Source organism: Giraffa tippelskirchi, chromosome 12, assembly GCF_054371585.1.
Source record: "Giraffa tippelskirchi isolate mGirTip1 chromosome 12, T2T-mGirTip1v1.2.pri, whole genome shotgun sequence".
Taxonomy (NCBI): domain Eukaryota; kingdom Metazoa; phylum Chordata; class Mammalia; order Artiodactyla; family Giraffidae; genus Giraffa; species Giraffa tippelskirchi.
In genome coordinates, this window is record NC_137286.1 from 118,472,180 (window position 1) to 118,488,838 (window position 16,659).

The 16,659-nt window shown below is 40.1% G+C and overlaps 1 protein-coding gene and 1 non-coding gene across 42 annotated transcripts in view; both read left to right on the plus strand.

The window, feature by feature from the left end:
- Positions 1-16,659, plus strand: part of LMO7 (LIM domain 7) — a 218,031-nt gene that overhangs the window by 109,951 nt on the left and 91,421 nt on the right. For 15 of the 41 annotated variants that reach the window (XM_081549978.1, XM_081549960.1, XM_081549963.1 and 12 more), the window contains exons 1-2: positions 4,107-4,327; positions 4,616-4,722. Coding sequence is in view for 10 of the 41 variants with exons in the window: in XM_081549959.1 (XP_081406085.1) it covers positions 4,008-4,091; positions 4,616-4,722 (191 nt within the window). In the remaining 31 variants the exon portion in view is untranslated. The other 26 variants (XM_081550003.1, XM_081549958.1, XM_081549995.1 and 23 more) reach the window with 7 other exon arrangements.
- Positions 7,454-7,560, plus strand: LOC145530773 (U6 spliceosomal RNA). The gene has a single exon (XR_014072065.1). It is a non-coding gene; the product is annotated as a U6 spliceosomal RNA (small nuclear RNA).

The window sequence follows — 16,659 nt, forward strand, 5'->3', positions numbered from 1 at the left end:
AGGAGAAATCGAACCAGTCAATCCTAAAGGAAATGAGTCCTGAATATTCATTGAAAGGACTGATGCTGAAGCTGAAACTCCAATACTTCGGCCACCTGATGCGAAGAACTGACTCATTGGAAAAGATCCTGATGCTGGGAAAGATTGAAGGCAGGGAAGAGATGGAGACGACAGAGGATGAGATGGTTGGATGGTATCACCGACTTGATGGACATGAATGTGAGCAAGCTCCGGGAGATGATGATGGACAGGGAAGCCTGGTGTGCTGCAGTCCATGGGGTCGCAAAGAGTTGGACACGACTGAGTAATTGAATTGAACTGATGTAACCTGCTCTGAAATATGAGAAGTTTGGTCATGAAAACCTGCAGCTTCCATCTTGCTTTCTCTGGGATCACTCAGTCAAGCAGCTCTGTGCATCTCTCCATTTGGTTAAGAGCTGAGGCTTCCTGCCAACAGCCAGCCTTGATTTACCACCTTGGAAGTGGCTCCTTTAAGCTCCAGAAGGCCTTCAGTTGTTTGTAGCCCCAGCTGACCTTATCTTCAACCTGATGACAGACCTCCAAGCCAGAACCATGCAACTTAGTGTTAGTTGCTCAGTCGTGTCGACTCTTTGTGACCCCTTGGACTGTAGCCCATCAGGTCCTCTGTCCTTGCTGGGATTCTCCAGGCAAGAATACTCAAGTGGGTTGCCATGCCCTCCTCCAGGGGATCTTTCCAAGCCAGGGATGGAACCCACGTCTCTTGTATTTCCTGCATTGGCAGGTGGATTCTTTACCTTTTGAGCCATCAGGGAAGCCCTGTTAAGCAACTTAAGCCACTCCCAAATTCCTGACCTTCAGAAACTATGTGAAATCATAAATGTCTGTGGTTTTAAGCTGCTAAGTTTTAGGATAATCTGCTGTGAAGCAGTAGATAACCAATAAAGGTATTACAGTGGACTCACAGAAACCTAGGAATCTTGGTAAATTTTTGTAGCTTCGTTATCTTGCCAGCCTCAGGCTTCCCAGGTGACTCAATGGGTTAGGAACCTGCCTGCAATGCAGGAGATGCAGGAGATATGGGTTCCATTCCTGGGTCAGGAAGATCCCCTGCAGGAGGGCAGGGCAACCCACTCCAGTATTCCTGCCTGGAGAATCCCATAGACAGAGGAGCCTGTTGGGCTATGGTCTATAGCTTGCAAAGAGTCAGACCCAGCTGAAGTGATTGAGCACGCCTCCTGCCTCAGTTGTTAGTGAGTACCATTCCTAATTCATTAATCTCTCATTCGCCTGGACTCCCTTCACCTGACATCTGTTATGACTGCCCTTATAATTGATTCAAGACTAATGGGGTTGGAAAAGGGATTGAAGAGAATATGAAAAATCTTCAGAAAAATAACCTTTTCTGTTTATATACTGTCTGGTTTTATTCATGTCATAGAAAAATTTTAAACTAAGAGGAGCTATTGCAGATTTTCAGGGATCATTTATTTGTTTCTATTTTTGTAAAGCTACTTTGGGTCCTTATAGTGTAGGAATTGCAGTTATTTAGTTCAGGCTTTTGATTTGAGATTTTTGTGCAAGTTGGGCTGTGAGGTATTTGCCTGAAGGATTGGGCTAGGGGAGAGTTGGGCTTCCCTCCCCTTGCAAAAGAGGTATTTTCCTTGGTAATGGGTTGGATGCATGCTCAGTGGTTCAGTCATGTCTGTCTTTGTGACCGCATGAACTGTGACCCACCAGGCTCCTCTGTCCGTGAGATTTCCCAGGTGAGAGTACTGGAGTGGGTTGTTATTCCCTTCTCTAGGGAATCTTCCTAACCCAAGGATCAAACTCATATCTCCTGCATTGGCAGGAAGATTTTTTACCACTGAACCACCTGGGAAGCCCTTGGTGTAGTGAGTTGCGGACCCCTACTCACTCATTTCACAGATGAAGTGAATGGGGCCAGAAAGATTGACTAACGTTTCCGAAAGCCACACAGTTGGTGAGTGGCAGAGCTAACTTGTTGTACAGGATACCAGTTCAATGAGATAAGATTCATCTTAGGCTGCCCTTTGTTTTAACTTTCATTTGTCTTTACTAGTTTCAAGGGAAAATGATTCGACTAAATAATGACTAAATCCTTCTCTTTTAATATGTTGAGCTGGGTGTGGCTTCTTGATGTTTCAACAGACATGAAAATTTTATTTAATAATTTTGTCTCTCCCCTTAGGCAACTCTCTGCCTAGGTCCTTTGAAATTACAAAAGCTAAATTACCAGTGGGCTCAAGTCCAGTAAGCACGATTTAGGTTACAATTCTGATCTTCGTACAACCTGTTCCTGCTGCATAGGCCATTTTAGACTTTGCTCATAAATTTTTTTTTTTTTAACTTGAGCATCACTGAACTGTTTAAAAGATTCTGCTTTTTAATGTAAAGGCTTTACTTAGAACCAGAATTTGATATTTATTATATGTTTTTTCTTTGTCTCCAACAAAATATAGCCCCTTTAATTTTTAAGTGGTTTCTTTCTAAATACTTGGATGGGTTTTGAGATGTGTGTGGCTTTGTCTGTTTTTACCAATCTGTACATATTTGTCAACTAGATGAATGCTATTATGTTTTTATAAAATATGTGAAGAATTGTTTTGGCTGTCAGCTCAATGCATTTACTTCCAATTTAACTTTTTTTTTAAATAACATTCAGAAGCAAATTGAATTTGTGGGAAGACTCCTAATGAATTATTTTTCCTTTTTGAAGTGAGATTTACTTCTGTAGGGGCTTCCCTGGTGACTCAGAGGGGAAAGACTCTGCCTGCAATGCAGGAGACCCGGGTTCGATCCCTGGGTCTGGACAACTCCCTGGAGAAGGGAATGGCTACCCACTCCAGTATTCTTGTCTGGGGAATTACATGGATAGAGGAGCCTGGCAGGCCACAGTTCATAGGGTCACAAAGAGTCGACACGACTGAGCAACAAACACACACACACCCCAAATCATTTGTTCTCGTCTGCTCTGAGGATCAGTTTTAGAACCATTAATTCGAATTGTTTGGTAATTAGATAGTATAGGTTTAAAAGTTATGTGAATGTAACATAATAATCACTTTTGCCCCCTTGGTCTGTTGCCAATACATTACTATTAACCCCCCTCACTCTCCTTCCCTTCCCCCGCCCCCCCAGCCAAAGTCAGATTGAATGCCTTCCATTGAGCTGTTCAACTTTTGAATTAAGTTCCTTTAATCTTTGACCTCTTATTTAAAATGAATCATGGATTGCAGCCTTCAGCTAGGTCATTCACGCTGCCTTTTACTGATAATACACTAGAATAATTTCCTGCCATTACAAACAGGTTTTTTTTGTTGTTAATATTGTCCCTGAGTTCCCTAACAGCACTGCTTTCCTCTGCCTTACATTTGTTCTCCTTTCCCTAAATCCCCTCACGCTTCAAGAATCCAAGCTATTGAATTTAGCATCTTCACTGTCCTCCATTTCCCTGTCTATGATTCCCCCCTCCTCTGCCATCCTGGCTTGCCTTTCCAACATGGGAAAGAGTAACTGCCTGTCTCCACGCGGCAGCTCCCAAGAGGAGCTCTCCCTCACAGCTCCCTCACCACCACCTGTCAGGGAGGGCTGCGAGGTCTCAGGTGACCCCAGAGGCTCGCCCCCCGTGGGTGTAGATTGCCAGCAGGTGTGATTGGACCTGCCTGTGCTGGCCGGCAAGGAGACCAATCTCTTGCTGCCTGAGAACCTGATAAATCCGACATGGAGAGTCCCATGGCCGCAGCCCAAGTTCAACCCCATCAAGGGTTTTCTTTCTTGACGCAGAGTACAGACAGAAGCTCCAGCCAGTTCTGCTCGACCAGCGTGTGTCCCTGTTAGTGTGGGTGCGGCCGCTGACGTGAACGAGAAGCCTGGGTCTGTGAATGGAGGATTTGAGTTTTGAAATTAGATAGGAGGGCCACCGAGATTTTCAGGTTGTGGAGGCAACTCCTGAGGCAGGTGCAGGGCGTGAGGAAGGACCACACCTCGACCCTGCGGCTCAGCCAATGAACGCTGGGCTTCTCCCGGGTCCTAGAGTGTGGTTTCCTTGTCTGTCAAGAGCCGGCTCAGCAACCAAACCCAGATTCCAGGTGTGGTATTCCACAGTCGTTCTGTAATTTGTAATCATAGAAACAGAATGTTCCTCCTCTCCCTTCCTCCCTGCCAACAGTTTCTGGGTGGGTGAATGTCAGTAGCTGGAGTTATTTTTAAAGAGGAGAGGTGAAGCTTGTCGTGCAAAGCTGGGAAGAGGGCGTTTGTTTGCAGAGCAGACCTGACATCAAAGTGTAGATTACTGCTCAGTGGCCAGGCACTTGTCCTCTAACAGGTAATGTTTAACGTGCCAGTCACAAAGATCACAGGAACAGCATATGCCTGGCATCAGAGAACACTGCCGTTTATGCTCTGGAAAACTGAAAGGCTGTACATGCCCACAGATTAGTATTTTTTTTTAAAATACGTGACTGCATTGGTCTTCCTCCTTTTTTTTTTTTTTTTTTTTTTTTTTTGCCTGCTGTAATTGGACTTTGACGCTGGGAAGTTATATCATAAAAATTGGTAACCTTTGTCTGAGAGAGAGCTCAGCTAAGCAGTCACTTTCCACTTCTTTTCACAGGATAATATAAACGTTTTTTTGAAAGCTTGTGAACAGATTGGATTGAAAGAAGCCCAGCTTTTCCATCCTGGGGATCTACAGGATTTATCAAATCGAGTCACTGTCAAGTAAGTTTCACTGGTTTGTTATATAGTATATATTTTTTTCTTTAAACTTAGGGCTTGTAGCTGGTGTGAATAATTCCTGAGAGTTCTGCTTACTGAAAAATCGTCTCCTTGTCTTCTTCTGTTTGTATTCCAAAACAGACTATTTAAGAAATAGCTTTGTGAGTGTGAAACTGTAATCGAGACCATGATATGTTATTATTTTAAATCTCTATATTAACTGAAATGGTGGTTTATATTTTAATGCCTGTCCAACATGGTTGTGTTTGGTTGCTAATGGTGAGGAGGCTTATTATATTTATAAAGAAAATGGAGGGGTTATAGTCTAGCTTACAGAATGAAAATAATTGTTTGAAATTAAGACATAATTGCTAACATAAAAATCAGAGTGGGATAGTGAGAAAAGAGACAATATTTGGAAAGCAGCAGTGCCCGGGACCAACATGCAACAGCAATGACTTTTGTCAGTTGTGTCTGATTTCTAAATATGAACTGTTGTTTTTTTTTTTCACTCTTTTAATAGTATGGGTGAGAAAGTGAAAGTGGGGGTGTGTGTGAAAATGTGCTCAGGTGTTTGTGTTGTGTTTTGGATGGAAAATGCTGTTTATGTGTGAATATGTGGTCTCAGGAAATCTAGTTTTAAACTCTTATAAGATTTTTTTCTTATAAATCTAAGTTTGCTTTCAGTGAATCAGAATAAGTTTGTGTTACTAGATAAATGTGGCAGGAAAATGATTTAATTCTGTAATAATGACTTCCTCCTTATCATGGCTCTTAAACCTCATTAGCATTTCTTCCAAGGGGAAAAACAAACACCTTTATTCTATCTATAGAAATCACAGAAATGGAAAAATTAGCTTTTACCAATTCAGAGACTGAGTTTAAATGGTTAGTAGCCCTGATGTGAGAGCTTTAAAGTTACTAAAACACTGTAAAATCTTAAACATGGCCAATTTTTTTTTCTAAAGAATAACCCTGTCTATAAGTATCTTTTATAGTATATATTGTCTCTTGGCAGTATAAGCTAAAAATCCGGGTAGGATTAATCTTTTAAAAGCAACCATATATTTTTTAAATGAACAAGCCGTTTTGCATCTATGTGCTTCTAGTTCTGTTGATTAAGCATTTCTAAACGGCACAGCACTGATAATGTACATAGCAGGGAAAAGTCTGTCAGCATTTCTTACTAACTGGAAGACTGTGGAGAGATCCTGGAAGACTGTGGAGAGATCCTAAGTTTCATCGTCAAACTGGCATGTTTACTTCTGCAGTATTTGAGGTCATGTTTAATTTCCATGAACAATAACTATATAGATGAATTTATTTTTCCTAATCACCATTCTGTCATAACACCTATCAGATGGGCAAAAACATTTTTGATTCTGAAAGTGTTTTTCTTCGGTTGTTGCTGTCCATGAAGAAGAAATGTCTTTCCCTCTCAAAATCATACTGTTTTCAACCTCTGTAGCCAGTGTTCGAGTAGGCTGAGGGACTAAGTCAAACACATTTGCTGGCTTCTAATTTCAAAAGTGCCCTGAGCAAGACTTGCCTGCAGCTTGTCTCATGAGATGCCACCTCTAAAGTGTTAAGGCAAAAATCAGTATCTGGGCTGAGCCTTCAATGAAACTACTGACAAACTGAAACCGAGAGGTCACATAGTTACAGCTGTAGTAGGAAGTATGCAGCACAACTTGTTTCAGTGGAAACCTCAAGTCCATAAAAGCAAGAGGTGTCCAAGGAGTCCTAGTGAGAAGGCCTGTGTGAGGACCTTGACTCCTAATTAAGAGCATCACACCTGACAGTGCCATGTTGTTGGACCAAAGAGCACAAGGGTCCACCGCGGGGCTGCTACAAAGGAAGTGAAGGCTGGAGACCTGAGGAAGCTGGCGAATGGCTCATCTAAACATGTTGCTCAAAGCTCCATGCCCTGAGATAGCATTTGTATAAAAGGAAGCAGGTATGAAGGAAAGCAAATAATTCCTTACGAAATAGTAATTAATGTGTTTCTCTTTAGTTTCAGTTCTTATGTAACGTGGCAGCTCCTGTAGGTCAAAGATCTTGTCCTATACTGACTGTAGATTAAAGGACTTGGTGTTGGTTAGACCAGTGGTGCTCAACTGGGGGCATTTTTGCTTCTTAAGGGACGTTTGATGATGTTTGGGCTTCCCTGATAGCTCAGATGGTAAAGAAGCCGCCTGCAATACAGGAGACCTGGGTTTGAGCCCAGGGTTGGGAAGATCCCCTGGAGAAGGGCATGGCAACCCACTTCAGTATTCTTGTCTGGAGAATCCCATGGACAGAGGAGCCTGACGGGCTACAGTCCATAAGGTCAGAAAGAGTCAGACATGACTGAGTGACTAAGCATGGCACAGGGAATACTTCTGGTTGTTACAGCTGTGAGGGGAGTGCTACTGCCATCTAGGGGGTCAGAGATGCTGCTAAATACCCTTTAGTTAACAAGACAGCCCCATAAAAAAGAATTTCTGATCCCAAATATCAGTAGTGCTGAGGTTGAGAGGCCTTGAATTAGAATTTGTAGATTTCCATTCTGCCAGGTAATTGTGCAGCAGGAAGGATAAACTTTCAACTCAGCTGAAATATTACTTTACTTATGAATATAATGACAGGTATTTCTGTGTTAGTGTATTTGTTTATTTAAAGGAAAGGTTTGTTGTAATTGGAGCTTGCAGTACTTGGACATTATCTTGCTCTTCTGCATACATTAAAATTAACAGTGCTCGCTTCGGCAGCACATATACTAAAATTGGAACGATACAGAGAAGATTAGCATGGCCCCTGCGCAAGGATGACACGCAAATTCGTGAAGCGTTCCATATTTTTGAAGCAGGGTCCCCTGGGGAGCAGGAGGTCAATAAAAGTTGAGATGTTATTGCATATCAAAAAAAATAAAATAAAATTAACAAAAATGTGGCAAACTATTTATTTTAAATGCTGTATCAAAATTCAACCCCTAAGATACTGCATTCACAGTTCACAGAACTGTTGCTGGTCTTGCTGCAAGTTATACTTAGATTATATCTAAGATACATGTTTGCAGGGCGTACTGAGAGCAGATAGGAAAGGCCAGTTCATAACTACATGTTGGCAAGGGTGAGGTTTTTTTTGTTAGTGGACAATAGTGATTAACAGCGTAGATGACGAACAGAGCCTGGGAGAGTTGTGTGTGGTGAGAATGAGTGGCAGGAACAGAAGCAATTAATTTAAAGACTCATTGCTGTTAAATAACTTCACCTCAATAATCTGAACCTAACTACAAATCTTATTTTCCCATAATTTGAGATTTACTGTTTAATTTAAAATAATTCTCACTGGTCAAACAAGCTAGGGTACTCTATATTTCTTTAATCATACTCATTAATTTTCTAATTAAATTATCTTATTTGAAGGAAGTAATAGTTTGAATTACTTGAATTACTCCACTTATTTTGGGACAACATATGTGTAAAAGTCAGTTGCTACTTTTAATTTTGAAGTTCCTGACTTGGATGGATAGGGTCTGTCTTCACTTCTTTTTCTTCCCAAAAGTATAGTAGGCAAACTGACGACTTAGCCTCCGTGATGGTAGATGGAGGTTGAACCTATCCTAGCTGAGATGTGTAGTGAGGCCGTGAAATTTAGCTTCTCCACCAATGACTAACTGCGTTGTATTATTAACCATTTCCAAGCTATCCATACTGAACTTAGAAATACACATAATCTGCAGAGAAGAGAGGGTGTGACCCCCACAGAGCCATCTCTGCACACTTTCTATAAAAGTCCTATAGGTGGGCAAACACAGTGACGGGAGGCATGCTACACATGCTGGAGAGTGCCTACAGCAGATGTCATGGTCTGTGGAGTAGCATCGACATTAAGAGCCAAAGAGCGATCAGTCGTTGTGGAAAGCACCTCAGCACCGTAGCCTCCATGTCCTAGACTGTAGGAACTGAAGCTGGCAGAAAGGTAGGGTTGAACATTAAAGGTATGAATTTTGTGTCTAGCAATTCAACTCAAACTTAGTCCTGTATTTAAACCTTTGGTCTAACCAAATTCTATATTGAAATTTTTTAAACTGAGAATTGGAACAGATTATAAACATGTTTTTTTTTTTTCTTTCCGCCCCCTTACCATTCCAATCCAGTTTTTCACACTTCCTTAGATACATTCTGTTCATAATACAGTTAGAAGATGGCGATGCTTTGAAACATAATATTTTAGTCATGCAAAGAAAAAGTATATTTTAGTACACACTCTTATTTAGGACATTGATATGTTAGGTCTAAAATGTGACTTGAAATGTTATTGAGGTTTTTTTAAAAGACCTGTTTATCAAGTAGAGGGTGGAGAAATCAAGAATCTGTTATTTTTACACATGCTAGTTGCCAAAGGAACAGTAGCTGGAAGCAAGATTAGTGTTAGCATATTTCCCTTGTGAAAATAAAGGAGGCTCAGAATGATATTTTAGGGATTTAACTGTTCTCTAAAGCTTCAAAAGGGTGCTTGATTTTGCAGCAATACTGTAAAGTCATGTCTTAGGAATCAGGTTCCCAGATGTGTCTCTTTTACAGTCTGCCAAATTGGACTTGAGATGAATGTGTATGTGTATTTATTTAAAGTTTTTATTCATGTAAGTAAAAATATACCTACTTTGAATTGTAAAATTTTCAACTTTTTCTGATTTAAACCTGGTTTTACTACTTTTTTGGGGCTGTGTCTTTCAAATGAGTTTCTCAGTATCTTAATCTATTAAAAAAAAAAAACAAAAAGGAAAAAAGCGACCTTAATGGTATTCAAACTTGGATCTGTAACTTGAGCATGGAGACTTCCACCTGTCAATTCATGTCACTATTTAAAAATGTTCCCTCTCTTCCTACCAAGTAGTTAGAATAAAACAGAAAGGAAGTTTACTGCAGTACACACATCTCTATCCCATTCATTCTCTGGTGTTAGGTAGTTTCTGAAAGGGGGACATTGATTCTTTTGGATTGCCAAGGTCCTGTTTAAGGCTAGCAGCAAAAATACATATTCACATTTTCAAATGATCTTCGATTGCAAAGTTTGAATATCTAAGATTCTTCTTAGCCATAGAGACGGTGCTGGGATATGAGTTGCAGGGGCAAACAGTAGAATAGCTGAAGTTTTATCTGGTATTTGTTTCTAGTTCTTAATTTATTCCTTTGATAGATCAGCATGTCTTCTGGATTTCAACCCTCCTCCCTCAGCTCTTCACTCCCTCAAATCCAGAAAGCCATGGATCTTGATTCTGTCTTGGCTTGCTGTGTGAGACTTCATGTTGTAGAATTTTATGGCTGGGATCTTTATCTTCAAAAGTAACTCATCCTAAATTCACAGCTCCAAAGAATCTCACTTGGTAGCTCATCTTGATTAGCAGTTGTCTTGAGTCAGTTCATGGGAGGATGGTCAAATTTGCTTCTGCAGTCAGATCACATTTGTTTTATAACCTGGTCCTCCAAAGGGTTAGACCAAAGATGAATTTTTGTTGAAGAGATTCTTCTTTCACCTAATTATCTGTAGGACTGCCTGTATTGAATTAATCAAATGTTTACAGCTACAGGCACTGTAATATCTGTAGTCCTGTCAGTTTTGAAAATGAGAGCTTCACCAGTCACTAGAGATGTTAAGCGTGTGTTTCCCCAAGTTTTCATGCCATAACCTGGTCTGACTTAACTGATTATTGGAGTGAAGCATGTATGTGTAAGGTACATGTGCTTACACTGTTTCTGGAGCTACAGAGGAGAAAGGAGCAGTTAATCCAGTAAGGGGCAATTTTGGTTTCATTCACTTGCCAGTCCTACAACAAGCCTCGGTTTCAGTATCTTCTCTGTGGCGAGTACTTGTGTGCATGCTCAGTTGCTCAGTCCTGGCCGAGTCTTTGTGACTCCAGGCTCCTCTGGAGCCTGTACCCCACCAGGCTTCTCTGTCCATGGGAGTCTCTAGGCAAGAATATTGGAGCAGGTTACCATGCCTTCCTCCAGGGAATCTTCTGACCCAGGGATTGAACCTGCATCTCCTACGTCTCCTGCATTGCAGGTGGATTCTTTATCCACTGATTCACCTGGGAAGCCTGGCCAGTACTCATACAGACATATATAAACTGGAGACATGCCCTTAGAGGGGTTCACATTATAAGCAAGGAAATGTCCTCATGAGTTCAGTTAGAATACATTGTGTTGAATGCACAGGGCTCCCTGGAACTATAGAGATGAATAGTTATTTCCACTTTTTAATCAAGAAACACGTCTCATTGAATGTGACGTTGATCTCTCATCTGGGCTTTCAAATTATTTTTTTGTTTTTACGTAGATCTAGTTTTCTCTAGACTTGAGACTATTTGAGGGCCTAGATAATGCCTTACTTACTCCCTTTAATCTCCTTAGTTCCTTCAGGTGCTTATTTGAATGCTTAATGCTTATTTGAAAATCAGGTTTTAATTACGAAGATATCCTGGAAATCTTAAAACCAGGCTTTGATGATGAGAACTGAATTTTTCTTAGCTAAGTCTTCCTTTCTCTCTTCCTCATCTTTCAAAATTGCCAAGCAGATCTGGCAAAGCAGTCACTAAACTTTTGAGTTGAATTGCCTTTTATTTATCATTCCAGAATATTGCAACATAATTTCAAACTTATATAGTTTAAAAGAAGAATATGTGTTTCCTCTCAGTTGTGTGAGTAAAACTAAAATTGGGATTTTGGACCATGTGCTTTCCAAAGTATTTGGTGGAATTTTAATTCTTATGCTGATGTCAAATGATAAATACTAATATTGTTTTATCTGACATTTGAGAGATGTTCCATGCTTATATGAAGGTTTAGAAACATTTTAATGTTTTCATATCATTCACTCTAAATGCATGCTTAAGACTTGGTGGAAAAATATAGTGGTTACATAGGTAGTTGTAATATCTTATAGAAGTTCAAGGGCCAGGAATAGAAATTTTTAAAAGCAGAAATCAATAGTGGAGGTAACATAGGAGAAGTCATTGAAGCTACTTTAATGAGAAGCTTTACCACCAAGTTTGCAATAAGCCTTGTTTCTTCTGAAGTCAAGCTATCTGCCTTGGTACCTGTTATCTTTGCCTAGCATTTAACATCAAAGCCAATGTGAAAAAATGTCACAAATTACCTTTGATTCTGGCATAATAAAAGCCATCTGAAGAATAGGGGCACACAGGAACATGAAGATTTCTTGGCAGTTCATTTGAATTGTTTCTAATATACCCCAGGCTGAGTTTCTTTCTCACCCAGGTTGGAACAGAAGTTCAGTTGGTGTGGATCAGTTCTCATGAATAGATAATCATCTTAGACAATAGCAGGAATTTAGGTGCCTGCCATGGTTTTAATCCCATCTCATTCAGTCACCAGGGCTTCCCTGGTGGCTCAGATGGTAAAGAATCCACCTGCAATGCGGGAGACCTGGGTTTGATCCCTGGGTTGGGAAGATCCCCTGGAGGAGGGCATGGCAACCTAGGCCAGTATTCTTGCCCAGAGAATCCCCATGGACAGAGGAGCCTGGCGGGCTGCAGTCCCTGGGGTTGCAAAGAGTTGGATACGACTGAGCGACTAAGCACATAGCACAGCCCACTTAGTCACCTGGTGGCTGAATGACCTTAGGTTATTTTTCCTCCCTGTGATCACTTTGCTTCTTGATGAACAAGACAAATGAAATTGCTAATATCCTGGAGCTTACCAAATAATACTGTTTGAGGGAATAGTCCTATCCCGCAAGGACACTGTAGTGATTTTCATAAATCACGTATGTAAGGTGTATAGTGCTTCACACATAGTAGTATTCAGTAAATGGTACTGAATTATCAATTGTGATCATTTTCATAATTCAGAGTCTTGGTCCTATGAAGATATGTGTATCTTGTAAAAGAACATAGAGGGAAAAATCTGGTCTTCAGGTACTTAAATTGTGATGACTAGCTGTAGTTTCTTTGATATTTTTAATGAGAGTTTTGGCCATTTTAGACTTATCTCTTCTTTCAATTAGAGTATATATTAAAACAGATGTTTTTCTGACATTTATGTTTAATCAACTTTTTACAGTCTGTTTTGTTAGAATAGCAAAGCTGGAAACCAGAGAACAATATATCTAAATTATTTACTCTTGCTCCTGTTTGTATGGGATCAACATAATTTTATTAACTTTCTGAGACTTCAGAAAGTTTTCTGTGTATATTTTGAAATACTAAAATATTTCAGATTGATGTGGATTTGTTTTCTTAAAAAGTTTGTATTTTCATATTTAAGCAAAAAAAAAGATAAAACCACAAGCTGTCTACAACACAAATCCAAGTCCAAAATTTTAGTTTATTTACTGGTTTAATTTTTTCATCCCATATTTCCTTTTTTCACATGAAAATTCTTATTGTTTTGGCCATTGGGAGAGGAGAGGTGGTTATCCTTTGGATAGGCAAGATCAGATGCTATTCTCTAAAAGGCTTTTGTCGGGTTTATGAAATTTTTTGGGTGGGGGGGATAGGTGTTTATACTGTTTACAGAACTCAAATGCACACTGCAATCATGTTTTCACTCAGAAATCTTGGTCGCTCCTTTTGGGCCTCTCCCATCTGTCCATCAAAAGGCTACTCTACTAATAGCTAAAGGTCTTGATTATATTAACTAAAATATTTATAGTTTTAACCTTGGGCACAAAAAAGTCATAAATAGCAATAGCCAGTGTTTGTGAGGTCACAAAGTGAAGTGACGTGAAAGTCACTTAGTCGTGTCCAACTCTTTGCCACCCCATGGACTATAGCCTGCCAGGCTCCTCTGTCCATGGAATTCTCCAGGCCAGAATACTGGAATGGGTAGCCTATCCCTTCTGCAGTGTATCTTCCCAACCCAGGAACTGAACCGAGGTCTGCTGCTTTGCAGGTGGATTCTTTGCCAACTGAGCTATCAGGGAAGCCCCCGAGGTTAAACCTTGGTTACTATTTACTTCCAGTCGTACATGGTGAAACGTGTTAAGAAAGTAGGAAGTATACTTTCATGTTGAGGCTTTGACATACTGTTATAACTTGATTTTTTTTTTTTAAATGAAGACTGTTGTTATCAAATGTTGAATGAGTATAAAAATTGTATATTGACTACTTGTTATTTTAAAGCGTTTAGGTTAATGGAGTAGTTACATTTTAGGGGTAATTGTCCTGGTATAATTTGTCATGCTGAGCAGACATCCCAGGTGGGATTGGCTGCTGATGGACTGTGTTTCTTTCCATTTTTTAGAGATACACCTTCTGAGGATCCCTCCTGAACTGGGAGGCAGGGTGATTGTCACTTTCTCTTAAGAGCTTAATAGAATTGCTTCAAGCACTATTGACCAAATATTTGCAGTAAACTTAACATGTTCCAAGACTGTTACTGTTGTTAATCAGTTGCTCAGTTGTGTCTGACTCTGAGACTCCATGGACTGAACCATGCCAGGCTTCCCTGTTTTTCACTATATCTTGGAGTTTGCTCAAACTCATGTCCATTGAGTCAGTGATGCCATCCAACCATCTTATTCTCTGTCGACCCATTCTCCTCCTGCCCTCAATCTGTCTTTTCCAATGAGTTGGGTCTTAACATCAGGTGGCCAAAGTATTGGAGCATCAGCATCAGTTTCCCAATGAATATTCAGGGTTGATTTCCTTTGTGATTGATTGGCTTGATCTCCTTGCAGTCCAAGGGACTCTTAAGAGTCTCCTCCAGCACCACAATTCAAAGGCATCAGTTCTTTGGCACTCAGCCTTCTTTATGACCCAACACTCACATCTATCCATGACTGCTGGAAAAACCATAGCTTTAACTATATGGACCTTTGCTGACAAAGTGGTGTCTCTGCTTTTTAATATGCCATCTAAGTTTATCATCGCTTTTCTTCCAAGGAGTAATCATCTTTTAATTTCATGGCTGCAGTCACCATCCACAGTGATTTTGGAGCCCAAGAAAATAAAGTCTGTCACTGTTTCCATTTTTTCCCTATTTATTTGCCATGAAGTGTTACTGAGAAACCTTTAAGGAAACAGCACACTCTTGCTGTGTGAATTTAAGTACACCTCCCACTTTCAATGCATATGATAGTGTAATAATATTCCATTCAAAATAAGTAGATTAAAAACATAGTTTGAATGAACACACTTCAGGTAAACCAGTTTTTCTTAAGTTAAAAATGGTAAAAGTGGGAGATCTTGGTGGCCTGGGAAAAGCAGCTGTTTTGAATTAAGCTCTGTTTGCAGCAGCCAGCATTAGTTTAACAAGGGTTTGTGCTGTGTATTTTGAGCAATTTGGGGAGAAATCTCTAAATATCAAGTATCCCTGTTATTACATTTCACCATTTCATTGCTTTATAATAACACTGATGGCTTTGAAATGCTAGACTCTGAAATGCTTTTATTCTGTACTTTTTTTTTTACATTTATTGAGATATGGAAATAATCTTCAAGAGAATCTTTGTCTGGGTAGACAATTTGGTTGACATGTTACTAGACTTCTTTTGACTGAATAGTGAGAAGAAAAATTCTCTACTAGGTGGGTAGCTTTAGTTTGTGTATAACGTGTATTCATCTCAAAAGTGTACGATAGAGCACACATGTACACACACTAAGAACATATGTGAAAATTTGTAAAAGGCTTTGACGAGTAAGGCACCAGACCATGAGGGTCCCTAGACCCTTGTTTATTTTGGTGAAGAATTCATTTCATCAGAAGGGCTTGGTCCCTGTCTTGGAGGAGAAACAGGAATAGTATGATTAAATATAGGTGTCCAATGGCATGTCCATTGTCATGCCAAGCCCAGATTAAAAAATAGAACTCTATGTCCTTTCTCATATTTTCCATTCTCTTTCATTCTGCTTATCAGAAAGAGGCATGGGGGAAACATTCCCTTAAAGATTGATACCCATTGATTTAAGCCTTGAACCAGACTTGGCTGCTGCTGGGTAGCTAGAAGAAGCACCATCCTGATGGGCTGAAGGTGGTGGGTGGGCAGGTATATCAGGCTTAGCCTAGGGGTATTGAGGTCTCATCTGTATGCCTTGTATCTTGTGGCTTGTCAGTAGCATCCATTGGCTATTTAACAGGCACTATGTATGGACCCTGTGGAGAAGGCAATGGCAGCCCACTCCAATGTTCTTGCCTGGAGAATCCCAGGGACGAGGAAGCCTGGTGGGCTGCCGTCTATGGGGTTGCATAGAGTCTGACATGACTGAAGTGACTTAGCAGCAGCAGCAGCATGGACCCTGAGTCCTGAGTGGCTAGAAGAGAAGCAAGACCTATTACCTCATTCTTAAAACCATAAATAGGGAAGATGACAAAAGCCTCCTTCAGTCTTGATGTTTGCTTTTGTTTCTTAAGGAGCATTGTAATGATCTACCTTGTACAACTCTAAGGGAGCAATGGATTTGGACTGATGAATATCACCTAAGTGGAAGTATCACTGTACTAGAGTATCCAGAATATTTCCAGATTACCCCATTAGGTTTAGATACACTGGAGGATGATATCTATCTGTCCAGTAAGCTATTTCCATTTTGCTTCAGGTACATGAAATGAAAAGAGTCAGAAGAGTAAGTTGCTTAGCTTACACTGGACAAATAACAGAGTTAGGATTTAAATTCAGGGGGCATCTTAGCCTACAGTGCTTGGACTGCTTCCTCTCTGTTGTCTAAACAAACTTGAACAGCCTTTAGAAGCTTACTGATATTCTTTCTGGTGTTATGGGACTGGAACTTAGTTGCTGTTTAACCAGGGGGGCTATACCCCGGATGGATTTGTGTGTATGATTGATATTATCTCATTTGATACATGGAAAATATCTTTATGTTATAATTAAAAAGTTTCCACAAGTTTGTAATCTAAGTAATTTCAAATAAATATAATATTGCTATATGCTATCAAATCTAAAATCAGTGATATTTAGAAATTCCTATAATTT